General features: G+C 33.7%; 2 protein-coding genes and 1 pseudogene across 3 annotated transcripts; all 3 read left to right on the plus strand.

The window, feature by feature from the left end:
* The first annotated feature begins 849 nt into the window (after positions 1–849).
* LOC122295083 (reactive oxygen species modulator 1) lies at positions 850–4,502 on the plus strand. Its single transcript, XM_043104115.1, has 3 exons — positions 850–1,183; positions 2,178–2,215; positions 4,221–4,502. The coding sequence occupies exons 1-3, from the start codon at positions 1,111–1,113 to the stop codon at positions 4,332–4,334; spliced, it is 225 nt and encodes a 74-aa protein (XP_042960049.1). The 5' UTR covers positions 850–1,110; the 3' UTR covers positions 4,335–4,502.
* A 1,989-nt stretch (positions 4,503–6,491) lies between these two features.
* Positions 6,492–8,934, plus strand: LOC122293329 (mitochondrial fission 1 protein A-like). Of its 2 annotated transcripts, none has more exons than XM_043101876.1 (5): positions 6,492–6,651; positions 7,783–7,921; positions 8,117–8,238; positions 8,420–8,483; positions 8,582–8,934. In XM_043101876.1, the coding sequence occupies exons 1-5, from the start codon at positions 6,559–6,561 to the stop codon at positions 8,665–8,667; spliced, it is 504 nt and encodes a 167-aa protein (XP_042957810.1). In that variant the 5' UTR covers positions 6,492–6,558; the 3' UTR covers positions 8,668–8,934. The 2 variants fall into 2 exon arrangements, with proteins under 2 accessions (XP_042957810.1, XP_042957811.1); XM_043101877.1 differs by having other exon boundaries at positions 6,556–6,651; positions 7,733–7,921.
* An 8,531-nt stretch (positions 8,935–17,465) lies between these two features.
* On the plus strand, positions 17,466–18,640 carry LOC122293786 (annotated as a pseudogene).
* Positions 18,641–27,444: the final 8,804 nt, after the last annotated feature.

Raw genomic sequence — 27,444 nt, forward strand, 5'->3', positions numbered from 1 at the left:
TATAAGTAAACAAATAAATTAAGAAAATATTACGAAATAGGTTAATACGACACAATACAACTCATTTTAAACTATTTATGTAAATGGGTTGAATAGGCCCGAAATTAACCTTTTTAACCTGATTAAATTTAGCATAATTTTATATAAATGTTAAAATTACAATATCTATAAAAATTATAAAACTAATTATAAGTCCAAAACTACAATCCAAATAATAAAAATATCGAAATTAAAATTCTAACAATTTTATTTTTAGATATAAGGGAATAATTGTAATTTTAACTTTCTTAACGTGTTATAACGGGTTATAACGGGTCAAAACGGGTTAACCTGTTATCAACCCGTTAAGCAATCGTGTCTTAACGGGTCAACCCGTTTTGACCCGAACCCATTAAGGCTAAACCCTAACCCGCCATTATCGTGTCGTGTTTGTGTTGGGTTAACGAGTCGTGTGACATATTGCCTCCCCTATTGATAAGTAGCTTTAGTGGTAGTTTGGAACTAGTATAATTTTATAGGTTATAGTTTTAAAGTTTGGTTTTGCGCTTCTAGTTAAAGGTTTTCTTAAAGTCGAGCTGTTCTTGATAAAATTTGCAGTATAGGCCTCTTATAATATTTTTTAATATTATATATATATATTTATATTTATTGAATAATGTTACATGTACTTACATTTTTTTTATAAGATTTATTTTATTATTTTTTTCAAATTTAAATTTCATATTATCGGTATATTAATAATTGATAAGTAAATAAATAAATTTTTTATAAATTCTTTCAATTACATTTGCTTTTCCTTAACGAATGTAAAATACCTAATCCAGTCTTCGTCAATATTGAAAGATTAGTCATAATCCAAAGGCTATATATATATATTGGAAGATTGTGAAGTTTCTCTATTAGATAATCCCTTTCTTCGCAAGCAGTCACCCTAGCATTCTTGACAGACTCCCTCCTCCAATTTCTCAACACTTTAGCATTCTTGACAGACACGACAGAACACGGTACACAGCACAGCGGACGAGACCCATTACTGAGATAGACAAGAACCGAAACCCACAAACTAGACAGCGCGACTGAGATTTCATTTCAATTCATTTCAACTATCGGATGGCAAGGGATAGCTGCTTGGCTCGTGTGACCGCCGGCGTTGCAGTAGGCGGTGCTGTCGGTGGCGCCGTCGGTAATTTCCCCTACTCCTCAAAAACCCTAATCTGTTTCTTTTTTTCTTTTCTTTTTTTTTCTTTTTTTTTTTTTTTTTTGTCTTCCAATTCTGAAGTTCCGTAACAACCTTATTGTTCACTGTTCGTCTTGGGGTATTTTTGCTTCTTTTCTTGGATTGCATACTTGTTCTCCAATTTTACTCTTGGTTTTCCTGGGTTTTTAGCAGTGCTTTTTGGCGTTGCAAGTAGCCAAGTATTAAAGTCTTGATCTTTAGGGGAGTATTTCTAGGCGAGCACTGTTGTCTAAACAATATCCACTTCACTACTTCTATAATTGTGGGACTTGTTTTTTTTTGGTGCATTCATTGCTGTTCCTAATGTTGATGCATAATGGATTTTACGACTGACTATAAGTTTTATTGAAATAAAGAGTTAAAAAAAGAGGAAAATTTAGCCTTGAATTCATTTATTGCATTTTAAAGCATGCCCCCTTGTGGTAAACCGCATGGACTAACGCTATCTTTCTTGGGAATATCGTTTGTCAAGCTATTTACGTTAAGACTTTCTTGGATATGTGCTTATTTCTTCGATTTAGTTCATGAAAGCTTGAATATAAATCGTTGATTGCTGGAAATTGCTAATTAGGAATAAGTTTCCATTTTTTTTTTTTATTGGCACCGGGTGTCTAGGAACATCATCGCGAGTAATCTCAGGGATGGACAAGCCCTCGGCAAGGAGTTTTCCGCAAGTGCACATTTGGTAATTCAAGGAAAAATCCTCTAATGGCTCTAAGAGATTATTTGCACCCAATGAGATTTTAACCTTAGACCTAAGAGGAGCATACTCCCAAGTCGAAGGCCTTTACCACTTGAGCCAACCCCTAAGGGTTGGAATAAGTTTCCAACCTTGATGGAAATAGTTTCATTTTTTCTCAATTTGACCTCTAGCAAGTCTACATTTGTTATTCTTGTATTTTTTTTTTTTTTTTAATCTAATCATATGTGATATATACAGGTGCTGTGTATGGCACGTATGAAGCTATTAGGTATAAGGTACTTGTCTTGAACTTCAACTCGTGAGATTGTGTAGACTTCGCTTTTGACTACTCTTTCTTCTTCCTTCTTTTTTCTCTTTTCACCACATTGAATATGATCTTCCCAAACGACCTTTTTCATGTCACTATGCATAGTTCTTGCACACTTTGTATGAGTAGGAGATGCATAATATGTACATGCAGAAAATTGGATGCTCATCATAAGATAGCTTGTTAGCATACCATGAAATATAGATTCAATTTCTGTGTAAAATTTCTGGAGCTGTTATACGAAAGTCTGATGGCTTGGTTATTGCCCCTTGTGAATCGTTTGTTCTGCTTGGAAACAAATAACTGGCATTAGAAAGAACCTGCTTGCAGCACAAAAGCCTCAGCTAAGTGTTTTGAACCTTATCATGGATGATTAATAGATTGTGGGAAATAATGGCTTGTATGGTGGCATTGGTGTGGCTGAGATCACACACAAAGCCCACTAATTGGAAACGAGATATGGAAAATATGAAAAAATTTGAACTATTATAGTGATTAAAATTGTGTTGTAAGCAAAAGGCAGTCTCGCGCAAGGTTCAAAAGGTGGAAATATTAAATATTGATATAAAGTCTAAAATTCATATATGTATATTGAAGTTCAGCATATTGAAGTGCTGATTTAAAACTTATTCTACAGATTTGTATAGCAGCTGTTCTAAGTCTAGTAAAATCCATTTGTTGCCAAATAAAGATATTAATTACCATAGCATGTTGAATAGTGAGATGCATGGAGAAGTTTATTATTTTATAAGATTAAGAGTAAAACTAAGAGCCAAACCCAAGAGTTGGCTTAAGTGGTAAAGAAAGGCCTTGGTCTTGGTGGTATGCTTCCTCTAAGTCTAAAGTTCAAATCCTTTTGAGTGCAAACATCGGACTGGGGAACTTCTCTTTGAATTACCTGAGGTGTACTTGTGGGAAATTCCTTGTTAAGGACCTGTGCACCCCAAATATTAGTTGGGACTTTGTTCTCGTACACCCCATGCCAATAAAAAAAGAACTGAGTGAAACTAAGAGCCACGGGCCCATTAGATCTTCATCGGACTGCACCTTCGTGGCCTTATGAATATTGGGTGACTTTCTTTTGTTTTCTTCATGTCTTTTTCCCTCTCTTCTCCAGCTTTGGGTTGGCTGCCTTAGGCCCCGTTTGGAAGTTGGATTGAACTGAGATTAACTCAGTTTAGTCTAATTTTAAGGTGAGTCTAACATCCAAACACACAACTCTCAAATCACTGAACTCACATATCAATTCAAAACCTCTTTACATGTAGGACCCACAACCTTTTTCAACTCAACACATCTTCACACTCGGGACCTACAATCTTTTTTAACTTCCCATAAATACATCTAAACTCATCTTAGGTGGGCCCCACAAAACTCACTCCATCTCAACTTACTACTATTCATAACGAACTCAACTCATCTCAACATTCAAACAGGGCCAACATTGCATATCTTAAGGGTCGTGTAATAACCAAAACCCAAGTTAGGAAGTACTATGTATATAATTCTGGTAAAACACTGACTGAATCAATGAATTGAGGCAGCTGTTACTTTCTGGATGAGATATCCTCATTGGTAGCCGCTCTTCTTCCTGGCAACCCATTGCCTATTATAGATTTTTCAACGTGAATCAATATTTTAGCTAATTGCCCTAGGAAATATATTGATTTGTGTTACTGTGTAGCCAGATGAGTTTAGAGCTAAGAAGGAAAGTAATCTTTTATCAATATATATATACATATCTCTGTGTGTGTATGTGTGTGTGTGTAGAAGATACTTTAGGATTCATACCTGAAATCACCTTCACTTGTAAAAAAAAAAAACTTTGTAATCACCTTGTCTACAGCTTAGATCTTCTGCCTACAGAAAACATATTTATATTACCCATGATTGTTAATTGATCAACTAATTAACTTTGATTATCAATTTTAGCAATTGCTTTTATAATTATATTTCCTGATTTGGATAAGCAGGTACCAGGACTGATGAAGATCCGGTACATTGGACAAACAACACTAGGCAGTGCCGCCATTTTCGGTCTTTTCTTGGGCGCTGGAAGCCTGATACATTGTGGGAAGTCATATTAAGGACTTTTTGATGGATTAATTGTCTGTGCTTTGAGCTTTGATGTGATCAGTTGCCCTTTGGCCTTGGACAGTATGTGAAGAGTGCATAATTATTTCTTAAAATGCTAAACTTTTGTTGTGGTGTTATGTTCATGGGTGATAGGAAATTCATGGAAATTATCTTTCAAATCATTGTCAAATTTCCTATATAATTTCTATCTAACACTGGCTGTACATTATGGTCAAGTGAGTCGAACTATCTAGTACGGCCTTTTCTTTGTATGCGGCACTTCTTTCCTGCCTTCCAGGAAAAGAGTTCTCCCCTTCCGGGACTCTCCGCATGTATTTGACCTGTTTGTGTCGCAGACATGTAAGATTGCATTCAAAACAAAGGGAGAGAACCAAGAAAATGTGCCAAAAAAGGGTCACCTTATTATTAATGCAGTGTTTACAAAAGGCATCACTGTTAGCAGAAAGGCCCCATTCCACAATGCCTTGAATCCCTTCAAAATATATGGACATCGAAGCAATCGGAAGAGAAAATTCAAAAGCTCATGCACAACAGACGCCGCCACATTCCCCTGTTATCGGAAGCTGAAATATAACAGCCAACATACATCAACGGTCGGAACATTTGGACCTGCAGAATCGTTCTTGGAATGATTCTTAATGGCGGCAATAATATGCCAGTTATCTGCCAGCTAACCAAGCCCAAACAAAGCCAAAGGCCCATTACTAAGGCCGGGCCCAAATTTTATCCATCCTCAGAAGGGTCTCGATGATGGTTTAGCTAGCGGCACCTCACATTCCCCGTACAAAAGCTCAAGGTATACTATTTGTTTTGAGTTTTGTTACATATAAGTAAAATTTTGTATTAATTTACTTACTAATACTGATTTTTTTATATTTAAAATTTAAATTAACATTATTTTTAATAAAATCTACTTTTTGACCAATCACATTATATTAGTGCACATATTAGTGTACAATTATGCTTGCAACTAGATTTTTTTTATTTTTTTTTTCAAGTATCATGAATTCAGGGAACGAAAAATTCTATGTCTTTTACGAGAAGTGATATAAATATAAATGGATTACATAAAAAAAACATGAATTGATTTAATTTTATGTGATCTGAGTAATAGTACATACAATCGTAAAGTGGGTAAGTATCGTGTAATTATTTCGAAAAAAAATAGAATTTACTATTAAAAAATTAAACTTTTTTTTGCATGTAAGTCTAATATTTCTTCATTTTTTTTAAAAAGATTGTGCGGCGCTTGCGTATTTTATGGCTGCAAATATCGTTTTTCTAAACTTTTTAATTACAAATGACTTCTTTGACCCTAAAATATAAAAGGCAAAACTGTTCTGACTTCTACCACCCCAAGCTAAGCAAACAAGCCAACTAAATAATTGAACAAAAAAAATCAGGTGAAGCAATGCTATCCACGATTAGAGCTCCCTCCCTCCCTTCTCTCCCATCGAGGCTATAATGCTTGCCTATCTTTATCATCGATTGATGGGTATTAGATGGACCCCATTCACATACATGTTTGTGGTTGTGTTAATTAGACTTCTCCATTGATTAATACAATTTTTTTAGTTGCATCCCTAAATTCTAATTGCTTTTTATTTTGCTACTTCCCTTCATCATAATTAATATTTATTTTAATTTCTTTTTATTGATGAGATTTTGTTCTATAATTTATAGGATTTCTTTTCACATTACAGAAAAGACTAAGGAATATATATATATATATATATTTTAATTCGATGTATAAAGCATATATAATAAAATATTTATTTGATATAATTTAATTAAAAAATAAATTTTAAAATTTTAATTTAAGAAATTAAATCTTATTATTTAAATAATATAAATTATGTATCTACGTACCGATTTGATAAAATAACTATAAGAATTATGTTACACATTATTTTATGATGTGATATTAAATAATTAGATATTATTTATTATATTTTATTTATAAATGTATAATTTAATACTACAATATGAGACGACAAAAAATGATAAAAAAAAAAAGTAAATGATTAATTGATTTTTTCTAATTACAAATATAAAGCGAAATGACTTGGCCCTTAAGTAATTGAATTTTTGATTCGGGTCCCTCAGAAAAAAAATTAAATTAAATTGATTCGAGTCCATCGCTCTCTATTTATCTCCCTTCGCTCACGTCATTCGCTATCCTCCTCCAGCAGTGTTGTGGTTTTCAAAGCTGAAATGGAAGCTAAGATCGGGAAGTTCTTCGACTCCGTCTCTAATTTCTTCTCCGGCGGCGATCACATCCCCTGGTGCGACAACGACGTCGTCATTGTAAGCTCTATTTTCCTTTTTATTCTTCCTTTAACCGCAGTTCCCTCTCCATAGAAAGATTTCAACTTTAACTGACTTTCATTGCGGGATTCCATCGAACGCTTTGCAATAGCTGAAGATTTAGATGAGTGGAGATCTGGATCCAATATAATAGCTGCCTCTGTTTTATGCTTTAATTGAATGGCCAAATATCTACCGGGAAATTTGCATCCTGAAATTGACGTGAGATGGTTTAGCTAAGGGTTTGGATATTCCTAGTCATTTTTAGTCATTTTATCCGATTTTAGGTCAAAATGTCTGTAAATTGTTTGTAATTTCTTAGGATTTCTGATGAGACTTTTTTCTCAGGAGTCGCAAAACTATTGGGGTTGATTATCAATCTTTGGTCACTTGTTTAAAGTCATCAACCCAACTTAAATAAGCATTGATTGAGGTCTTAGGAATTATGGAACTATGACTATGGTGTATTTGTCACAGAAATAGACTTGTCTGTAGGTAGTCATTATTGGGGTAGGAATGATTGCTAGGCTCGTAATACATTTTTTTCCCTTTCCTACTTTTTTTTTTTTTTTGTGCACACTTGTTGAAAATCAATCTATTCGATCAGATTTGTGTCCATTTCTTTTTCACACTGACATACTGCTCTCCTGTTTTGTTTAGAGAATTAATTCTTGAAGTCTGTTCTTCCTTTTATAACAGATTTTGGATGTTAGATCTGTGGGAAGTGCCCCAGTGTTCCCTATAATATTTGGAACTCTAATTCTTGTGTGAGTTGTGGAAGTTTTCTGTGTCACTTATTATATAATTGAGATATGTTCGTGGCAGATCCTTGTTGATTCTTACTGTTTGAATTTGTTTCTGGAAGGAGCCGCTTGATGGTTATATTTGTAATGCTTAATAGATAAACCAAAAGTTAACTACTGACTATTATACAGAAAAAAATCGTTTGGTGCATCGTATAATAGTGTTAAGAACTTCTCGACATTTTGATGCATAATTCAGCCCTTTCCTTTGGAATGTATCATGTACAGTATTCAACTTTTAGCAGTCATATTGTCTCTTACATGATCTTTTTTTTAAGTTGGGCCCTTTCCTATGTTTGTCTTCTGTTCTGAACTCTTGAATCTGCAGAGCTGTGAGAGAGAGGTTGCTGAGGCTGAAGAAGGTTCCTCTGATGAGTTTTTCAAAGAATGTATCATGCGTTTATCATGGGCTCTTGTTCACTCTAGACGACCTGAAGATGTACAACGTGGGATAGCAATGCTTGAAGGTGGACATATATATAGAACCATGCTCTTCTCTATCTGTCTCTTTGTGTGTGGGTGCGTGTGTCCCTCACCTTCCTTTGAGCCTCTTAGTCAAGAAATGCAACTTGCCTGAATGGCCTTGAATATTTGATGTTAGAGTTTCTGCTATGTGCTAAACTTAGTTTGTATGATAACTTCTGCAAAACTTGTCTTGGCAGCTTCTTTGGCAGGTACTAACAGCCCTCTGCAAAAAAGAGAGAAGCTTTATCTTCTTGCTGTTGGGCATTACAGAAGTGGTGACTACTCGAGAAGTAGGGAGCTTGTGGAGCAATGTTTAATGGTCTGATCACTGCTCTCCTGATTTGATCTTCCAACTGGCAAACCTATGCTAATGACCATTTTGCTTCATTTACCTCGAGTTATTTCATCTTCGATGCATGACAACTTCAAATCTAAGATTGTTAAAACGTCTCCCAATAGAATAACTCCTGAACTTGATTGTTGCATGTTTCTTTTGGTAGATTGCACCTGATTGGAGACAGGCACAGACCCTTAAGAAAACAATTGAAGACCGGATCAAAAAAGGTAACAATCAATCTTACTTTCCTCTTCTCCATTACTATTTTGACTTGAAGCATAACAAAATGCTAAGTTGCTTGCCCCCTTGTCTGGTGCGAATTTAGATGGTGCTATTGGCATAGGCATTGCTGCAGCTGGTGTCGGACTGGTTGCTGGTGGGATTGCTGCAGCACTGAGCAGGAAGAAGTGATCCAATTCTATTTGAGTTCACCTCTTTGCGATGAGATCGCTTATATAAACATATTTAATCCTCCAATCCTGCTGCCTTGCTATCATGTTTTATTATTAAGTTGAAAAATTGAAAAGGTCTTTAATCAAAAAACTTACCAGCGAGATGTAGAAACTGCACAAGTCTTTGTCTGACTTGGTTTGTTGTACAATATGTTGATGTACATGGAAGATGTAATGTTATGAGTAAGTCGGTTTAACTTGTTCATTAATGAATATTTTTTATAGAGCTCTCTGTTGTACTGTGGATTTCCAGCCTCTTTCCCTCCTATTCATAATCAAAGAATCCCATAAAACGGCTTCAAAGAAAGCCAAGCCTTCTCACTCCTATGGCTTTAATTCGGAATTCTTTATTTTCATTTTGGTAAACCTAGTTTCTTTCCTTCTTTCTATTCAATTATATCATGAACTTTTAACTCTCATCAACTTACAGTTACCGAAATCGACTCTATAAACATTAGGAAGCTCGTCTTGAACAACTTGAAAACAAAATGTCGACTTTACTAAGCATAATCTCGCTAGATGGATCATGGGTCGCGTAATCCGCTTAGAATGATGCCACTAGAAGTATTTTCACTCTAAATTATTTTCCTTTTCGAGTACTGCCAAATATATTTCTAGTGTACAATTTCGTGCAATCATTTTTAAAAAGTGAGTTCCATGATAAAAAAAAAAAAAAAAAGATTTTTTATATAGGTTCTTAATTTCTCATACTTAAAAAAAAAAAAAAAAATTACATGGACCTTACATAATTTATAATTATATAAATTATTTTTCTTTTCGATTTCCTTAAATTATTTTTCTTTTCGATTTCCTTTCTAATCTATTTAGACTAAAAAAGATGACGTGAAACTGTCAATGCCAAAAAGTGGGTTGAACATTGCATCCTCAATTTACAACCGATGTTACCATTTGTATCCCAAATCCTTTTAAAATTACATATTACACTCTTCAATTATTTTCAAAAAAATTATAACATGCATCTTCTGTTCATATTCTAAATTTTGAAAAATTTAAGTGGTACAATTTAGCAACTTTTAATTGTCAAATATAGAATAGAGAAATGATATTTACAAATATAGAGTGTACAACCACCGCACAATTCTTTTGAAAAAAAGTAAGTACGAAACTCACATGAAAAATATTAACTTTTTAATAATAAGTCTCTCTTTTTTCAAAATGATTGCGTAGTATTTGCCATTTACACATGCACAAATGTCTTAAAAATCAATCGAGTAATGCTACATACAGTCGTAGAATGCACAAGCGCCATATAGTTACTTTGAAAAAGAGTGGTTCAACTATTAAAAAATTAATTTCTTTCATGTGGGTCCCGTATATTTTCACTTTTTTTAAATGATTACACGGTACTTGCACATTAACGATTGCAACTATCATTTCTCAAATATTAAGGTCAACAAAGGCCCCTTTGGAGCTGGTCCAAAGATTTTGGGTCGATTCCTGTCAAATCGGCCCTAGTACATAATATTTGTATTTTCCATCATGTCTCAGTGTTTAGCTGTACTCTGGTATGGGCAATTCCAGTGTAAGAGACAAGGAGTTTAATGCACCAAAGCCTAGTTTCCCGTTCCTACTGGGCCACCTTACTCCCCTAGTTAGGGATGAAAGTTTAAATTGGAAAACCAAAGAACTGGCCTGAACTAGACTAGACCGGACCGATTGACTCGATTTTTAATCGGTCCAGTTCGGAATCGGTTTCTACATTTTCAAAACCAGTTAAATCTGGTCTGGAATCGGTTCTTGACTTTTTGACACTGGATTGGACTAGTTTATAAAATATATATAATTAATTTTTAACATTATATAAAGATTTTATATATTTATAGATAATTTATATATATAATATATATAATTATATATGAAGTTTTTATATGTACTATATATAATTATATATGAAATAATTTTATATTATAATTTATAACATAAAATTTTAATATTAAATATATATTATTTTTTATATACAATTGCATTGACGCTTGATTAAAACCGAAAAACCGGACCGGAATTGATAAAACTGAAAGTACCGGTTTAGGAGAGTAATCGGTCCGGGATCGGTTCTTGAAAATGCAAAACCGGTGTATACCAGTTTGGTCTCAAAATTTATACAAAACTGGATCAAACTGGACCGGTAACACCCTTACCCCTAGTATTTTAAGCGTCAAACAAAATTGTACTTTTTGTGTCACGAAAGTTTTTACCGAATTGTATTTTATTTTTTTAATTTTTTTTAACTTAATGATGAAAGAATTTTTTTAAAATAAATTTGTGATATTTTTTTTTTTATTTTTAAAAAATATTTAAGTACTTTAAAAAAATGTTAAAATAAAGTAAAATAAATAAATAAATAAGCCTCATCAGTGAGGATTCTTATCCTTTGTGGACATAGCATTGTCTGTTCAGTAATATAAACAAAATTGCATAATAGAATACCTTCTATGGAATTTTAAGTTTCACCATATGAATTATGAAAATGCAGAAAATAAAATTTGGAATACCTAAGGGTATGGGGCTGTTTAGCCTTTTATAGAATTCCAGACTCAAAAAGAACAAAATTAGGTCCAAAGGTTATCAAAAGTGTTTTAATAGGATATGCTGAGAATCCAAAAGTATATAGACTTTGAGATTTGAATTTTAATGCTAAAGTATAATCAAAGGATGTGGGATTTATTGAAGATAAATTCTATAATGATTTTAAAGTAGTATCAGATCCTATTCAAACACTAGAAACATACTTGAGTCAGAAAAGGAATTCTATAATTCCTGACACATTGACTGAACCCAGAAGAAATCAAAGAGTCAAAAAAGAGAATAACTTGGATCCAGATTTTGTATCGTCTCAGACTATTGTTTTCCTTTTGGAAGGAAATAAAGATGATGTTTTAAATAAGATACCCATTTTGTTAAATATAGAAGAAGACCCGAAAACATTTAAAGAAGTTATGACTTTTAGGGATGTTGCATTTTGGAAAGAGGCAATAAATGATGAAATGGACTCAATATTTTCAAACAATACATGGATTTTAGTAGATTTGCCTCCTGAATCGAAACTTATTAGTTGTAAATGGGTATTTAGGAGAAAATACAATACAGATGGATCTCTTCAAACTTTTAAGGCCAGATTAGCAACCAAAGGTTTTAAACAAAAAGAAGGCATAGACTATTTTGATACGTATGCCCCAATGGCTAGATTTACATCCATTAGAGTGCTTATGGCACTAGCTTCAAAAAGTAACTTATTTGTACACCAAATAGATATTAAAACTGCTTTCCTGAATGGTGAACTGGATGAAGATGTGTACATAGAACAACTAGAAGGATTTGTTATGCATGGTCAAGAAAAGAGAGTTTGTAAATTAATTAAGTCATTGCATGGATTAAAGTATAAAGTAAGCACCAAAACAATGGTATGAGAAATTTGATTTGGTAATAATATCTCATGGATTTAGACATAATAATGCTGATAAATGTATTTATTCTAAATTTAAGGATTGTTATGGTGTTATAATATGTCTTTTGGATGACTTATATTTGAAACAAATATGGAAGGAATATCTAAAACAAAGAAGTATTTATCTTCAAATTTTAAAATGAAAGATGTTAATAAAGTTGACACTATTTTGGGTGTCAAAGTAGGGCTTATAGTAAAGTTTATAATCGAAAATCTAGACATATTAGTTTGAGACATGAATATGTCAAACAATTAATTAATGATGGTATTATCACTATTGTATATGTGCAGTCAAGTAAAAACTTGGTGGATCCTTTCACAAAGAGACTCTTGAGAGATTTAGTGAATAGTACATATAGTGCAATGAGTTTGAAAACTTTCTTTTAAAAAGTCACCTATAATAGGAATTCAACGTTACACTATTAATAAATAGTGTAAATTTTATGGGTAATAACAAGTTATAGTTATGTGGATGGGATAACACTGACATTTAATTTAATGTGAGAAACCCTTACAGGATGGTTAGTGCTGGCTGTTATGCTAAATATAGGATGGGTATGATACTATTAATAAAGTTCAATAGTTATATAAGTGTCTGAAGTAATAGAGACATAAAAGGAACTTTACCTATGTGAATATAAGAGGTGGGGACAACTTCTCGCAAAATTTTAAGGTTTACTTTGGTAAATGTTCATAATGCCAGGATAGAGCATGTGAATTAGTTCAAATAATTGGTGAGTTATCTTGTTAAAATTGGATGGAATCATATGTGTGGCATTTTTGTTCTTAACATATAGAGTCTAAGTTTAAGCCTAGGCCACCATTAACTTTGTTAGGAATTTGAAATGCTTACACTAATTAAATGTTTAAGTCGAGAGATACCTTCTTGCATGCATGAGAATATTAGTATTTGATTGAAAATTTAATATCACAATCTAAGTGGGGGACTGTTATATTTAATTCTATAAATTATGATGTTAAATATGTGAATTTATTGAATATAGGTTATTATTTATTTTCCTAAAGTACCATCTTGAAGAGGTGCATTGGTACAATGGTATTGGTACAATGGTAAAGGTGCGTTGTTTCAAATGAGGGCATGGGTTCAAACGATATGGCTACACTTTAAAACTTTAATTTTACTAAGGCTTGGAATAGCCCAAGGGACGCGTGGGCCAAGTCCGAAGAGGCACAATGCTTGGGCCGAATAGTCATGATGTTTGGGTTGAAGAGGCACCGTGTGAAGACCCACTTGAATGGGTGCAATGCTTCAAAAATTAATTTAATTTGGAAAGGCATCCGGTAGCAAACTCTTTTTGAGTGTGAGTAATTATTAGTTTAAAGATAGTGTTCTACATGCCTCAAAGTCGCATTTATTTTCAGATTCTTGTATCCGCACAACTTTCTTCAACAGTTGAGATGAGATAAGTTGAGATGAAAGTTAAAAATTAAATAAAATATTTTTAAATTTTAATTTTAACATTATTTTAGAATTTGAAAAAGTTGAATTGTTTATTATATTTTGTGTGAGAATTTAGAAAAATTATAATGATAATATGAGATGAAATGAAACACTTTTATTATCCAAATGATGTGTTAGAATAGCGATAAACTTTTTAATTGCACAAGACTCTCATTTGACGATAAAATATAAGATAAATTCTGCGTGCAATCCTTATTTGGGATTGGTTACGTACGAAAATGAAACGAACCATTTCATCTAAATAAACAACTCGTTTCATCCACAAATTCCCCTCCCCCCTCCCCTTTCCTTCGAAAACCCTCCAACCCCAAAATCTCTCTCCTTCTCTCTCTCTCTCTCTCTCTCTCTCTCTCTCCAAACTTCTTCTTCATCAGGATTTAAGGTCACTTTGGTTCTTATAGAAAATAAAATTCACTTTCTACAGGATTTCTTCTTTGTTAGGATTTCTTCTTCATCAGCATCAATCTATCGATATTAAAGATGACTCAAGGGGGAGACCCATCCAAAAAGCAAATGTAAAGTTACTGGAAATAATGTGGGTGATGAAATGTTTTGACCCATCCAAGGTAAGGAAAGGCTCCAGAACATGACTCTTCACAAATTAAAATCACAACCAAAATGAAAGCTCCCAAATTATTTAAGAAAGCTCCATAACACTTTCAGTAGAAAAGTCAAGGCAATAGCACTCTTTTTTCGAGGTTGAAAAATTTCAGAACACTTTCAATAGGTGAAAAATTCCTTTTTCAATAGAAAGCTCTAAAATAGTTTCAGTAGATGGAAAATTCAGGGTGCAAACTGTTATTACACTCTTTTTTCAAAGTTGAAGACTACTTCATAGAGAACAAATATCATAGTTTAATCACAATGGTGTGGGAAGGGAAGTAAAAAGAAATCTAAAAAAAAGTTGATTAAAAAATCTTAGTTTGTTCATAGGGTTTATGTTGTTGGCGGCCTAACGTGGTGGAGGAGAAGCTGATGCTGATTGTGGTGGACGGAGCTCGAAGAGTGGCCGACAGCGTTGGAGTTCCACACGGCGTTGGCTCTGTCGCTGGAGGGACCTAAGAATTCTATCTGGAGGGAGGGATAATTGCTAGAAGGAGGAAAATATGCTAGTGGTAATTTTGACATTTGACCACAATTTGAAGAGCAAATAACCAAACGCTCCATTCGTTAGCAGACAATCCCTCAATAGGGACTGTACGTAGCAGTGCTCAAAATATAAAAGATAAAAGCTGTTCTACCCCAAGCTAAGTAAACAAGCAACTAAATAATTGAAAAAAAAAATCAGGAAAAGTAATGCTATCTCCCATTAGAGCTCCCCCAACCCTTCTTTCCCATTGAGGCTATAATGCCACCTATCTTTATCATCGTGATTGATGGGTATTGGATGGAACCCATTGACACCGATTGACATGTACGTGATTATAATAATTGAATGTATAAAAAATACGTAAAAGTAATTACAAATAAAATTTTTAATGCGAGTAACCGGTTAATTATACTTCTCTATTGATTAGTACAATTTTGTTAGTTGCATCCTTGAATTATAATTTCTTTTTATTTTGCCACTCGGCTTCATCATAATTAATATTGATTTTAATTTATTTTTATTGACAGAATTTTGTTCTATAATTTATAAGCTTTTTTACGCGTTATAGAAAATATTATAAATATAAAAAGCTTATATTTTTAATTTGATGTATGGAGCATATTTAATATAGTATTTATATAATATAATATAATTTAAAAAATTAATTTTAAAATTAATTTTAATTTAATAAATTAAACCGTACTATTTAAATAATATAAATAATGTAATTTAGCCACTGATTTAACAACAAAATAACTTGGCGCTTAAGTAAAGGGAAATTTAAAAAAATAAAAATTGATTACGATCCTTGGCCCTTAAGTAATTAAATTTTTTACTTGGTCCGGCCCTCAGGTAAAAAATTACTAGTCCCACCGTTGGTAGCTCCCGCTATTGTTGAGAATTTTTTTATTTTATTTATTATTATTATTTTACTTCGTGATTAAGGAAGAGTAATGCTAGGGGTCTCGTTGGGGATCCCGTTGCCCAATTTCGCTAGTCTATTTTTTTGTTGTCTTTTGTTTTTTATTTTTTTTTAAAATTCTTTTTAAAAAAATTATAATATTATTAGATAAAACTTACTTAATCACTAAATAAAAATATAACAAATAAAGCAGAACTGGACAACGGGATCCCTATCTTTTTTCAAAAAATTAAAAAAAATAAAAATTGATCAGGTCCCTTGGCCCTTTTAAGTAACTGAATTTGTTATTCGGGTCCTCAGGAAAAAGAAAAAAATTGATTTGAGTCCGTCGCTCTCTCTATTAATCTCCCTTCTTCGCTTTAGGGTCCGGTAGGTCAGTTAATACTCTTAAGTTGCCTTAAGGGTGTGTTTGGGTGTTGAAGTCTCTTCAACACTTCTCAACACTTCTCACTACTAGTCATTACTTTATTATTACTTTTCACCTACTTTTTTTACTATTCATTACTTTTTACCTACTTTTTATTACTATTCATTACTTTATTATTACTTTTCACCTACTTTTTATTACTATTTATAACTCTCCTCAACACTTCTCAACACCCAAATCTCTTCCTTATCTGTCGCTGTAGCTGCCTTCCTCGCTTTGTCCTCAGCTTTCAGGGTTGTGAACTAACCTCTTCCTTTTGCATCGAGCCTTACGCAATAGGGGGAAATTCCTTGATTTGGATCGCTAGAGGAAAGGATCCGAGTATGGGCTTAGCTTAGTGCAAGGCCTTATAGAAAAGTGAATCTTAATCTCAATGATGTCATTTTTTCTTTCTAGTCGTGCTGTGACATATAATTGTTATGGCGTTAGGGCATCTGGTCTTCAACATACTTTGAACTGAGTTTTTCTACTCCTTTGGGCGACCAGCCGCAGCAAGGGAAGAGAGACTTGTTCCGTGTTAACTTAGCAGCTCGTCCTTTTTCTATTGGGACAGTCTACAGGGAGCCGGCGGGCTCTAGCGTAGGAAAGGATCGACAGGCCCAATACAAAAAGTCAGAGTTTTGGGTGGTCTAGTGGAACTTGTCTAAGGGAGTGACTTATGGGCATAACAAGACCCTATTGAATACAAACACAATCCAGAAAGAAATATCATCACTTCGCTACTGAAAAAAAGAAAGTCCCCAGGGCGGCATAGCTACTGAGAAATTGGGAGGCTGGGTCTCGACTAGCATTGAATACGAATATGACAACCCCATTTTAAGGAAAATTGATAGAGCCTTGGTTAACACTGAGTGGGAGGCTCGCTTCCCAGGATCTGAAGCTCTTTTTTTACTTGGGGGAGTGTCTGACCATTCCCCTAACCATGTCATTCTCGAAGTATGGCACAACACTGTCGAAAACATGAGGCGGGAGTGCGTCGAAGCAGGAATTGACCTAGCGACGTGAACCTTGGGTGAGGTGCACTAGCGAGCGACACATCTATGTATTTTATAATAAAGATTTCTTTCTGACTTGACCGCTCGAGTTCTTTGGAGTCTGTGGCAGCTTGTCTCGGGTGAGGTCTGAGGTCAAGGTATTGCCTGGTTGGTGTACTAGGGCGAGGCGCGAATAAAAAGACGATGTCCTAACACTGGACGAAAGGGACATAACACTTCTTCCTATTACTTAACTCAAACAAGCGAGTGAAAGGAGACCAAAAAGTTTATAACCATTTCAAGTCCTACGACCTTTTCGATGTGAAAACAGCCTTTCTCAACAGAAAGGTTATACGCTATCCTCCTCCTGTAGTGTTGTAGTTTTCAAAGCTGAAATGGAAGCTAATTTCTTTGACTTCGTCCCTAATTTATCCTCCGGCGGCGATTACGACATGCCCTGGTGCGACAACGACTTCGTCCTTGTAAGCTCTATCTTTTGGTGCATCGTATGATAGTGTTAAGAACTGCTCAACATTTTGATGCATAATTCTGCCCTTCCTTTGGAATGTATCATGCACAGTATTCAACTTTTAGCAGTCATATTCACTTACATGATTGTATTTTGGTTGGGCCCTTTCCTATGTTTGTCTTCTGAACTCTTGAATCTGCAGAGCTATCAGAGAGCGGTTGCTGAGGCTGAAAAAGGTTCCTCTGATGATTTTTTGCAAGTATGTATCCTGCTTTTATTATGGGCTCGTTCACTCCAGACGACTTGAAGATGTACAACGTGGGATAGCAATGCTTGAAGGTGGACATATATATAGAACCATGCTCCTCTATATCTGCCTCTTTGTGTGTGGGTGCGTGTGTCCCTCTCCTTCCTTTGAGCCTCTTAGCCAAGAAATACAACTTGCCTGAATGGCCTTGAATATTTGATTTTAGAGTTTCTGCTGTGTGTTGAGCTTAGTTTGTTTGATAACTTCTGCAAAACTTGTCTTGGCAGCTTCTTTGGCCGGTACCAACAGCCGTCTGCTAAAAAGAGAGAAGCTTTATCTTCTTGCTGTTGGGCATTACAGAAGTGTTAACTACATGATGAGTCGGTACTTCATGGATGAATGTTTAATATTGGTCTGATCACTGCTCTCCTGATATGATCTTCTAACTGGCAAACCTATGCTAATGACCATTTGCTTCATTTACCTTGAGTTATTTCATCTTCAATGCATGACAACTTCAAATATAATATTGTCGAAACGTCTCCTGATTTACCAATAGAATAAGTCCTGAACTTGGTTGTTGCATGTTTCTTTTGGTAGATTGCACCCAATTGGAGACAGGCGCAGATCCTTAAGAAAATAGTTGAAGATCAGATCAAAGGTAACAATCAATCATACTTTCCTCTTCTCCATCACTATTTTGACTTGGAGCATAACAAAATGCTAACTTGCTTGCCCCCGTGTTTGGTGTGAATTTAGATCTTCAAAGTGACGACACTGGCATAGGCACTGTTGCAGCTGGTGTCGCACTGGTTGCTGGTTGGATTGTTGCAGCACTGACCAGGAGGAATTGATCCAATTCTATTTGAGTTCACCTCTTTGCAATAAGTTTATATGAACATGTCTAATCCTCCAATCCTGCTACCAGCTTGCTATCATGTTTTATTTATAAGTTGAAAAATTGAAAAGGTCTTTATTCAAAAAACTTACCAGAGAGATGAAGAAACTGCACAAGTCTTTACCGGACTTGGTTTGTTATACAATATGTTGATGTACATGGAAAATGTAATGTTATGGGTAAGTCGGTTTAACTTGTTCATGAATGGATATTTCTGAAAGAGTTATCAATTTTACTGTGGATTTCCTCCCCCTTCATGCTCTCCTCCTATTCATAGTCAAAGAATCCCATAAAGTGGTTTCAAAGAAAGCCAAGCCTTCTCACTCCTAGGGCTTGAATTTGGATTTGTCTATTTTCATTTTAATAAGAGAAATTCCATTTGCAGTCTCCGATGTATGACCTTTTATTAAATGAGAAAAAGTATCATCTTATGAGGGATATTTTTATAATTTTAAAAATAAAATTGCCTAGACGTGCATTACCATCTCTAAATAGAGACTATACGTAGCATTGCTCACTAAATCTATAAACATTAGGAAGCTAGTCCTCATGAACAACTAAAGTACAAAATGTCAACTTTATTAAGCTTAATCTTGCTAGATAGGTCGGATAATACACTAAGAATGATGCCACTAGAAGTATTTCCACTCCAAATTATTTCCCTTTTCAAATATTGTTAGATATAGTTTTAGAATAATTTTACTTTGCCCCTCTATTTTATCCTCTCATTTTGACCCCTCATGCATTTAATTTGTTTTTAAAATTTTTTTCTTTTACTTATTAATTAAGATAGTGATTATTAGTGAATTGATATTTTTTAAAAATATTTAAAAATGTTAAAAAATAATGAATAAGAAAAATAAAAAAATGAAAAAAAGAAAATTTGGCCTAGGGGCACACCCAGCGCTCACTACTAGGTGGCACCCTAGCATCACATAATTTTAAAATATGCAAGTCTTGCACAATTATCTTGAAAAAAGTAAATTCTAAAATAAAATACAAAATTGATTTTTCATATAGGCTCTAGATTTCTCATACTTAAAAAAAAAAGAAAAAAGAAAAAACGAGGATACGAAACTTATATATAGTCTATAATTATATGAATAATTTGTCTTCTCTATTTCCTTTTTAATCTACTTATGACGTGTAATTGTCAATGCCAAAAAAGTGGGATGAACACATTGTGCATCCTCAATTTACAACCAATGTTACTATTTGTATCCCAAATTCTTTTAAAACAACATATTACACTCTTCAATTATAAAAAATATTCTAAAATGCATCTTCTGTTCATATACCAACAATTAAAAATTTAAGTGGTACAATTTATGAGCTTTTAATTGTCAACTATAAAATTGAAAAATGATATTTAGAGTCATGGAGTGTGCAAACACTGAGCAATCCTTGTAAAAGATGTAGTGAGTAAGAATAGAATTTACACAAAAAAATTAATTTTTCAATGGTAACCTTATTTTTTTTAAAATGATTATGCGGTACTTATGCATTCCATGATTGTATTTAATATTACTCTATAAAATATATCAATTTAAAAAATTTTGAATGCAAGGGACAAATGTCCTAAAAATCTTAAGGTGAACAAAGGCCACTTTGGAGTTGGTCTAGAGATTCTAGGATCGATCCTCGTGAAATCGGCCCTAGTACATAATATTTTGTATTTTCCATCATGTTTCAGTGTTCAGCTGTACCTTGGTATGGGCAATTCCAATGTAACAGACAAGGAGTTTTATCCACCAAAGCCTAGTTTCCCATTCCCACCTTACTCTCCTAGCAATGAAGCGTCAAGCAAAATTGTACTTGAGGGATATTCCCCACCAGGCCCATGCTAGTTAAGCTTGGGCAAAACAATGAGCCCATGTCAACCTAGGCCTTAACCTCTTGTGGCCCCCAAAACGCCAAAATGGCTCGGCTCTCTAGTTGCATCAGGTGAAGAAGGGTGTATTGCAGGGAAAACCAGACAGATGGGACACTTTGACTACCCCTATAACACCAAGCATTAAAGGGCCTATGCTGACAAGTGAATGAACAGAGGTGCGGACTACCCTTCATTCTCTGATGAAAGGGATCAGAAATGAACGTAGCACTCACCTACCGCCAGGACGCCCTTTGGGAGCCACGCTACATTAAAAGCCTTACCTTAGACACAACGTCGCATTAAATATCCAGATTAAGACAACTATGGATAGGATGTTCAAGCCCTGACATAGGGTACATAATATCCCCTCTGTAATCTCGTATAAATGCTACGCATTAAATACAAAGAACTCTCTCTGAACTTAATTATTAATAAACTACGACTCCCTAAATAAGAGACTGACTTAAACATCAAATGTTCCTCGAACCACCCGAGCCCTCCTTCGTCATTGTGTTTGCAGGTGAAGTTGAAAAACTGAAAAGGTCTTTAATCAAAAAACTTAGCAGCGTGATGTAGAAACTTTACAAGTCTTTGCCTGACTTGATTTGTTGTACAAATATGTTGATGTACATGGAAGATGTAATGTTATGGGTAAGTCGGTTTAACTTGTTCATGAATGAATATTTTTGAAAGAGCTCTCAATTGTACTATGGATTTCCTCCCCCTTCATGCTCTCCTCCTATTCATAATCAAAGAATCCCATAAAACGGCTTCACAGAAAGCCAGGCCTTCTCACTCCTATGGCTTTAATTTGGAATTGTTTATTTTCATTTTGACAAACCTTGTTTCCTTCTATTCAAATATATCATGAAATTTTAACTCTAATCACTTACAGTTACCGAAACAAACTCTATAAACATTAGGAAGCTCGTTTTGAACAACTTAAATACAAAATGTCACCTTTATTAATTAGCACATTCTGGCTAGATAGGTCGGATAATCCTCTTAGAAATATGCCACTATAATTATTCTACTCTAAATTATTTCCCTTTTTGAATACTGTTAGATATAATTTTAGAGTGTATAAATTTGGTGCAATCATATTGAAAAAAGTGAATTCCACAATAAAAAAAAAAAAAGATTTGTAATATATATAGTTTCTAAATTTCTCTTACTTTTTTTTTTTAAAAAAAAATTACACGAAACTTACATAATCTATAATTATATAAGTTATTTTTCTTTTCGATTTCCTTTCTAAATTTCTAATCTATTTAGACTAAAAAGTGACGTGAAACTGTCCATGCCAAAAAAGTGGTATGAACACTGCATCCTCAATTTACAACCGATGTACTATTTATATCTCAAATTCTTTTAAAACTACACATTACACTCTTCAATTATTAAGAAAAAAATTATAACATGCATCTTCTGTTCATATTCCAACTATTAAAAATTGAAGTGGTACAATTTAGCAATTTTTAATTTTCAAGTATACAATAGAGAAATTATATTTGCAATCATAAAATATGCAATTGCAGCACATTCTTATTGGAAAAGAGTAAGTACAAAACTCACATGAAAAAATTTAACTATTAATAACAAGTCTTAGTGCATGTTTGGGTTGCGATATGAAATATAGCTTATAACTGTAGAACTTATAACTTATAACTTAAGTAATAAATTCTACTATTAAAAATTTATTTACTGTTTGGTAACCATATGTTTAAAGCACTTTCAAACATATTATATTTGTTTGGAAACAAATTAAAAAAATGCTTTTTGAGTTAGAAATGATGATTATTTGAATTTTTAAAACTTATGATCGTATATTTGAAAGTTTGAAAGTTATAATTATCTTAAAGTTTTATGGGTATTTTCATCCATTGACAGTCTTTTTAAAATTCAAATTATTTTCCGTATTATCCGAAAAAGCACGTTTGAGGAAAAGCATCACTTACTTTTTAGCTTATTTGAAGTTAAGAGTGCTTTAATATGTAACACCCAAACGATATAATTTTGTCATTAAAGAGCTTGTAAGACTATTTAAGCACTTTTTAAGACTCGTATTGCAACCCCTGCAACCCCAAACAGACCCTTACTCTTTTTTTAAAATGATTGCATAGCACTTGCGCACTTACACAGGCACAAATGTCTTAAAATTTTTTAAAAAGAGTAAGGTCTATTATTAAAAAATTAATTTCTTTTCATGTGAATCCTGTATTTATTTATATTTTTTTAAATAATTATACGGTACTTATACATTCACGATTGCAATTATTATTTCTCAAATCTTAAGGTGAACAAAGGCCCCTTTGGAGTTGGACTAGAGATTTTGGGATCGATCCCCATGAATTCGGCCCTAGTATATAATATTTTGTATTTTCCATCATCAGCTCTTCTAGGTACAGGCAATTCCGTGTAACAATTGCGCACTAAAGATGACATGGCAGGGGCATATATGTAATCGTCATAGAACAGAAAATACAAACCGAATAAGAAGAAGAAAGAAAGAAACCTGCAGTTTTCATCTTCCCTCCATCTCCCTTCCCCCAAATTCCATCATATTTTCGCCATTTTCATCTCCACTAAAGATTGACCGATGAACTTCGCGACCCACATCCTAAGGAAGCCTGACTCAAGATTTTTCCTTTATTCTATCTCCGTCAATAGAGTTAACACAAGAAAGCAGAAAGAAGAATTAGAGGATTACGGAATCCCCATTTCAACCCAATCCATCTTCCCGTTCGTTGCCTCCGAAGTTTCATCACCCATTTTTGCACTCCATTTTGTGGATCTCTCACTGCTCTAAGCCTCTCTCACGTTTCTTCACATCTCTCTCTCATTTTGTAAATCGAGTACTATCCTCCGTCACTCAACTTAGTCTCTCTCAAACCCTACCACTTTCTTCGACAAATCATGTGAACTCTGTCGTTGTCGTTTTTGATTGGTAAGTTCTTGTAAATCTTAAACATTTCTATCACAAATCTAGATTGCACCTTAACTTTGCACTGCACTGATTAACTTTGCACCGCACTAAATTTTTGGTCTAGATTATAAAGTTTTTTTTTTTAATTTTCTTGGGTTCATTTGTTGACATTGTTGATTCTGCATTTTGTACATTGAAGTTGGTTATGGGTTTTGTACGTCAAATTTGGTTATGGTTGCATATGTGTCATTTGTTGACATTGTGAATATCTGATAGATCTATGATTTTGAATGAACTAATATGCTTGTCTTGAATGAATGTGCTTGTATAATCTCTTGCTTTTTCACAGTTTTATTCAATATGCTTGTCTTGAATGAATGCTTAAAAGTAGGTGAATCAACAGATTGTGCTTGTCTTGAATGAATGTGCTTGTCTAATCTATCAAATATTCACAGTTTCCATTCAACATGCTTGTCCTGAATGAATGCTTAAAAGTATGTTTTTCCACTGGGTTGTTGCATTCATACTAGATTTATTGTCTATCCATATAGAAATGGATTTTTTTTGTAAGAGTAGATTTATGGTAGAATGGGTTGCTGCATTCATTGGACTAGATTTTTTGCAACACTGGATTTTTTACAAGACTAGATGTTTTGTGTATGAATTGATGCAAAATGGGTCTTTGGAAATTCAATTGCATGCTAATAGGTTTGACCATCTGAAGATGGAAGTTTACAAATGTTTTTTAATTAAATAATGCTAATTTCTTTATTTTCCAAATTTACTTGATATGAATAGGATCTTCTCTTGCGTGGCTCAGCATTAACTTGGCAGAGGTGGATGATTGTTGTGTTTGCAGCAAGGTGAGCTTGTTTACTATAGTTTTTTTTTTCTTTAATAAATCATTGTATTAAGACTTCTATGTTAACATGTTGGAAAATATTACAGTAAGGTGAGCTTGTTTACTATAGATTTGTTTTTAATAAATTATAAATCATTGTAAGTACTTCTATGTTAACATGTTGGAAAATATTGACCAGATTACAACTCGGTAAAGGAAAGGAAAGAGGTGTCTCTTGAGCGTGGAAATTCTTTGTGTAAGGCTTTTGAGATTTAGATTGGATAACATAGGGGACCATAGCTGTGTCTCTCATGCCCCAAGTATCCCATCAATATTGTCTGATTTTCAGCTTACTTGTATTGACTTTGTTTTACTTCGCATGATATTATTTAATGTTTTAGCTCTTATTTTATGTTCTACCATGATCATAGAAGCAACTTGACCTGGATGGGACACAACCGGAGGGTGCGGATGGTACAGAACTGGAACGCTTATTGTAGTTCCAGACTTGGTGTTACAGTCTCGTTGTTGAAGTACCTTGAGAAGCTTTATTGTAATGCTTGAACTTTGTTAGTAAAGTGATTTGGTATTGGGGACTTTATTAAATTGGGTTTATTAATGTTGGTGTTGTTTAATTATTGAAGTTCTAGATTTGGTGTTATTAGGTATTTTTGTTGTTATTTTCTGTAAGATTTGGTGTATTTTTGTTGTTATTGAAGTTCCAGATTTGTTATTATAGACTTTGTTATTGACCTTTGAGAGGTTGTGGTGACAAATATTTTGGTTATTGAAGTTACAATGTTTGTGTTGTTAGTGACTTTGGCACTAATGGATTTGGTCCTACCCATTTAGTTCTAGATTTGGTCTGCTCGATTACAATATGTTTTCGTCAGTGATGTCTTTTAATACATATTTCAAAAGACTGAATCTAACGGTATGCATCTCACGTGTCCCTCCCATGTATGTCCCCTTGTTGTGTTTTTAGTTGTAGCTCGTAGATTAGGTAATATGGGAACAAACAAAGTAATGAGAAATGCACAATATTTGCTTAGATAATGTCTAACAATTTCAATTGACCAAAATAAGGTTTATCCTTATCCCCGAACCCTTCATCTGACATCTATACATGAGAGTGAAACCAACATCAAACACCAACACAAAAATAAAACACCAAAACCCATCAGCAAGAGGTATTGACATGACCCAAAAGTCCATTAGATTCCCAACAGCATACTTACATAACCTAACAGTTACTTTAGGTAATCTAACCTGTCCATTACATAACATGTCAAGTTAAAAGAGTTTTTTTTTTTTTTTTGTTTTTTTTTTTAATTTTTTACAAAAGCAAACCAATAAATAAGGAACCCACTTAGATTCTATCAAATAAGTTGAGATAACTATTTGTTGCTTTAAAAGCTCGACTTGATCATTTTGGAGGACCAACTGATCCCTCTTCTCAATCTCATCATTCTCTTGTGAACCACCATCTCCCTAATCTTGATCTCATCAATTCTCTTGTGGACCTAGCAATCAAATGACCTAAAGTAATAACTTGAAACAAAGCACAATGCTAGAAGCTCGAAACATAATTTTTTAAAGAAATGAACAAATACATATATTAATAAAATTCAAAGAATAATTCTTGCAAATCTAACATTGATATCAAAATTGATATGGACTAGGAATTAAACCAAATTAAGAAGAAAAAATAGCACTAAACAAAAACCCATCCACATCGCACTTCGGGCAAGGCTAGATCAGTTGCAAAGACTAAAGTATGTCTGATTATATTGAAAACAAAGCAAGTTAGGAGACTTTAATATGAATTTCCCAACATAAACAATGGGCACCTGCAAAATGGACAGTCGACGAATCAATAAAAAGGATAAATTTCAAGAAGCCATGATGCAGCTCATAGATTGAACCTTTATCCACCTCGCTAAATGCCAAATTAATATACTTTGAATATTTGTTAAAAAAAATAGAGAGTTAAAGTAAATGTAAAGGTGTTTGAAAAATTAGTTGAACAAAAAAAATGCAGCAAATTTTATTGAAATGCTTCCCCTGTGATTGGGAGCTAGAAAAATAAGAGAAAATTTACCCAAGTTACAGTTCAGAATGGAGATTCGATCATTGAAGGTAAAATATTTGAGGAGAAATCATGAGAGAAAATTAGAGCTTATGAAATTTAAAGCAGAGGCAACGAATCCAAGTGCAGGGTGAGAGAGAGATCGAGTTCAAGGGCGGGTCGAGAGGGAACCATTGTATTGACAGGGAAGGGGAACCTAGTGACGACAACGGGGAGGGGGAAGGGGAAGGGGAAGGGGAGATAGGGGAAGGGGAAGGCTTGTTGCTATGGGGGAATGGAGCAGGTGAAATTTGGCTGGTTTCAGCTAGAGTTAGGATTCAAAAGACTTAGAGAAGAGAAGATGGGACTTGAAGAAGACTTTGAGAAAGAGAAGATGATTTCGCTATTTTATCTCCTTTCCATTCCTCCCGCTCGACTCAGTAGCCTTTCATTTTTCTTCAATAAAACGTTTCGTCTCATTTTCCACATCAGCATTCGGTGTGCGATTTGGTACATGAGTAACCTGTAAGAAGAGTTTTCCAAATACTATTTCCGCATAGAGTTTGTAAATCAAAGTTTTTATCGAATTGTAGTATTGTATTTAATTTTAATTTTTTTTTACTTAACGATGAAGGAATTGTTTTTAAATAAATTTGTGATTTTTTATTTTAAAAAATATTTAAATACTTTGAAAAAATGCTAGAAAAAAAGTAAAATAAACAAGTCTCATCTGTGAGGATTCTCATCCTCTGTGGACATAGCATTATCCATTCAGTAATATAAACAAACTTGCATAATAGAATACCTTCTATGAAATTTAAAGTTTCACCATATGAATTATGAAAATGCAGGAAATCAAACCTGGAATACTTAAGGGTATGGACTGTTTAGCCTTTTATAGAATTCCAGACTAAAAAAGAACAAAATTAGGTCTAAAGACAATTATAAGTGTTTTTGTAGGATATGCTGAGAATTCAAAAGCATATAGACTTTTAGATTTGGATTCTAACGTTATAGTAGAATCAAAATATGTGGGATTTATTGAAGATAAA

Source organism: Carya illinoinensis, chromosome 14 (assembly GCF_018687715.1).
Source record: "Carya illinoinensis cultivar Pawnee chromosome 14, C.illinoinensisPawnee_v1, whole genome shotgun sequence".
Taxonomy (NCBI): domain Eukaryota; kingdom Viridiplantae; phylum Streptophyta; class Magnoliopsida; order Fagales; family Juglandaceae; genus Carya; species Carya illinoinensis.

What these genes read in the sequence shown, in the direction of transcription:
- LOC122293329 (XM_043101876.1), top strand. Translation starts at nt 6,559, where the DNA reads ATGGAAGCTAAGATCGGGAAGTTCTTCGACTCCGTCTCTAATTTCTTC. An exon ending in GCGACAACGACGTCGTCATT is followed by an intron (nt 6,652 to 7,782) that starts GTAAGCTCTATT and finishes TTGAATCTGCAG; the next exon opens with AGCTGTGAGAGAGAGGTTGC. An exon ending in TGGGATAGCAATGCTTGAAG is followed by an intron (nt 7,922 to 8,116) that starts GTGGACATATAT and finishes TTGTCTTGGCAG; the next exon opens with CTTCTTTGGCAGGTACTAAC.
- LOC122295083 (XM_043104115.1), top strand. Translation starts at nt 1,111, where the DNA reads ATGGCAAGGGATAGCTGCTTGGCTCGTGTGACCGCCGGCGTTGCAGTA. An exon ending in TGCTGTCGGTGGCGCCGTCG is followed by an intron (nt 1,184 to 2,177) that starts GTAATTTCCCCT and finishes TGATATATACAG; the next exon opens with GTGCTGTGTATGGCACGTAT. An exon ending in ATGAAGCTATTAGGTATAAG is followed by an intron (nt 2,216 to 4,220) that starts GTACTTGTCTTG and finishes TTGGATAAGCAG; the next exon opens with GTACCAGGACTGATGAAGAT.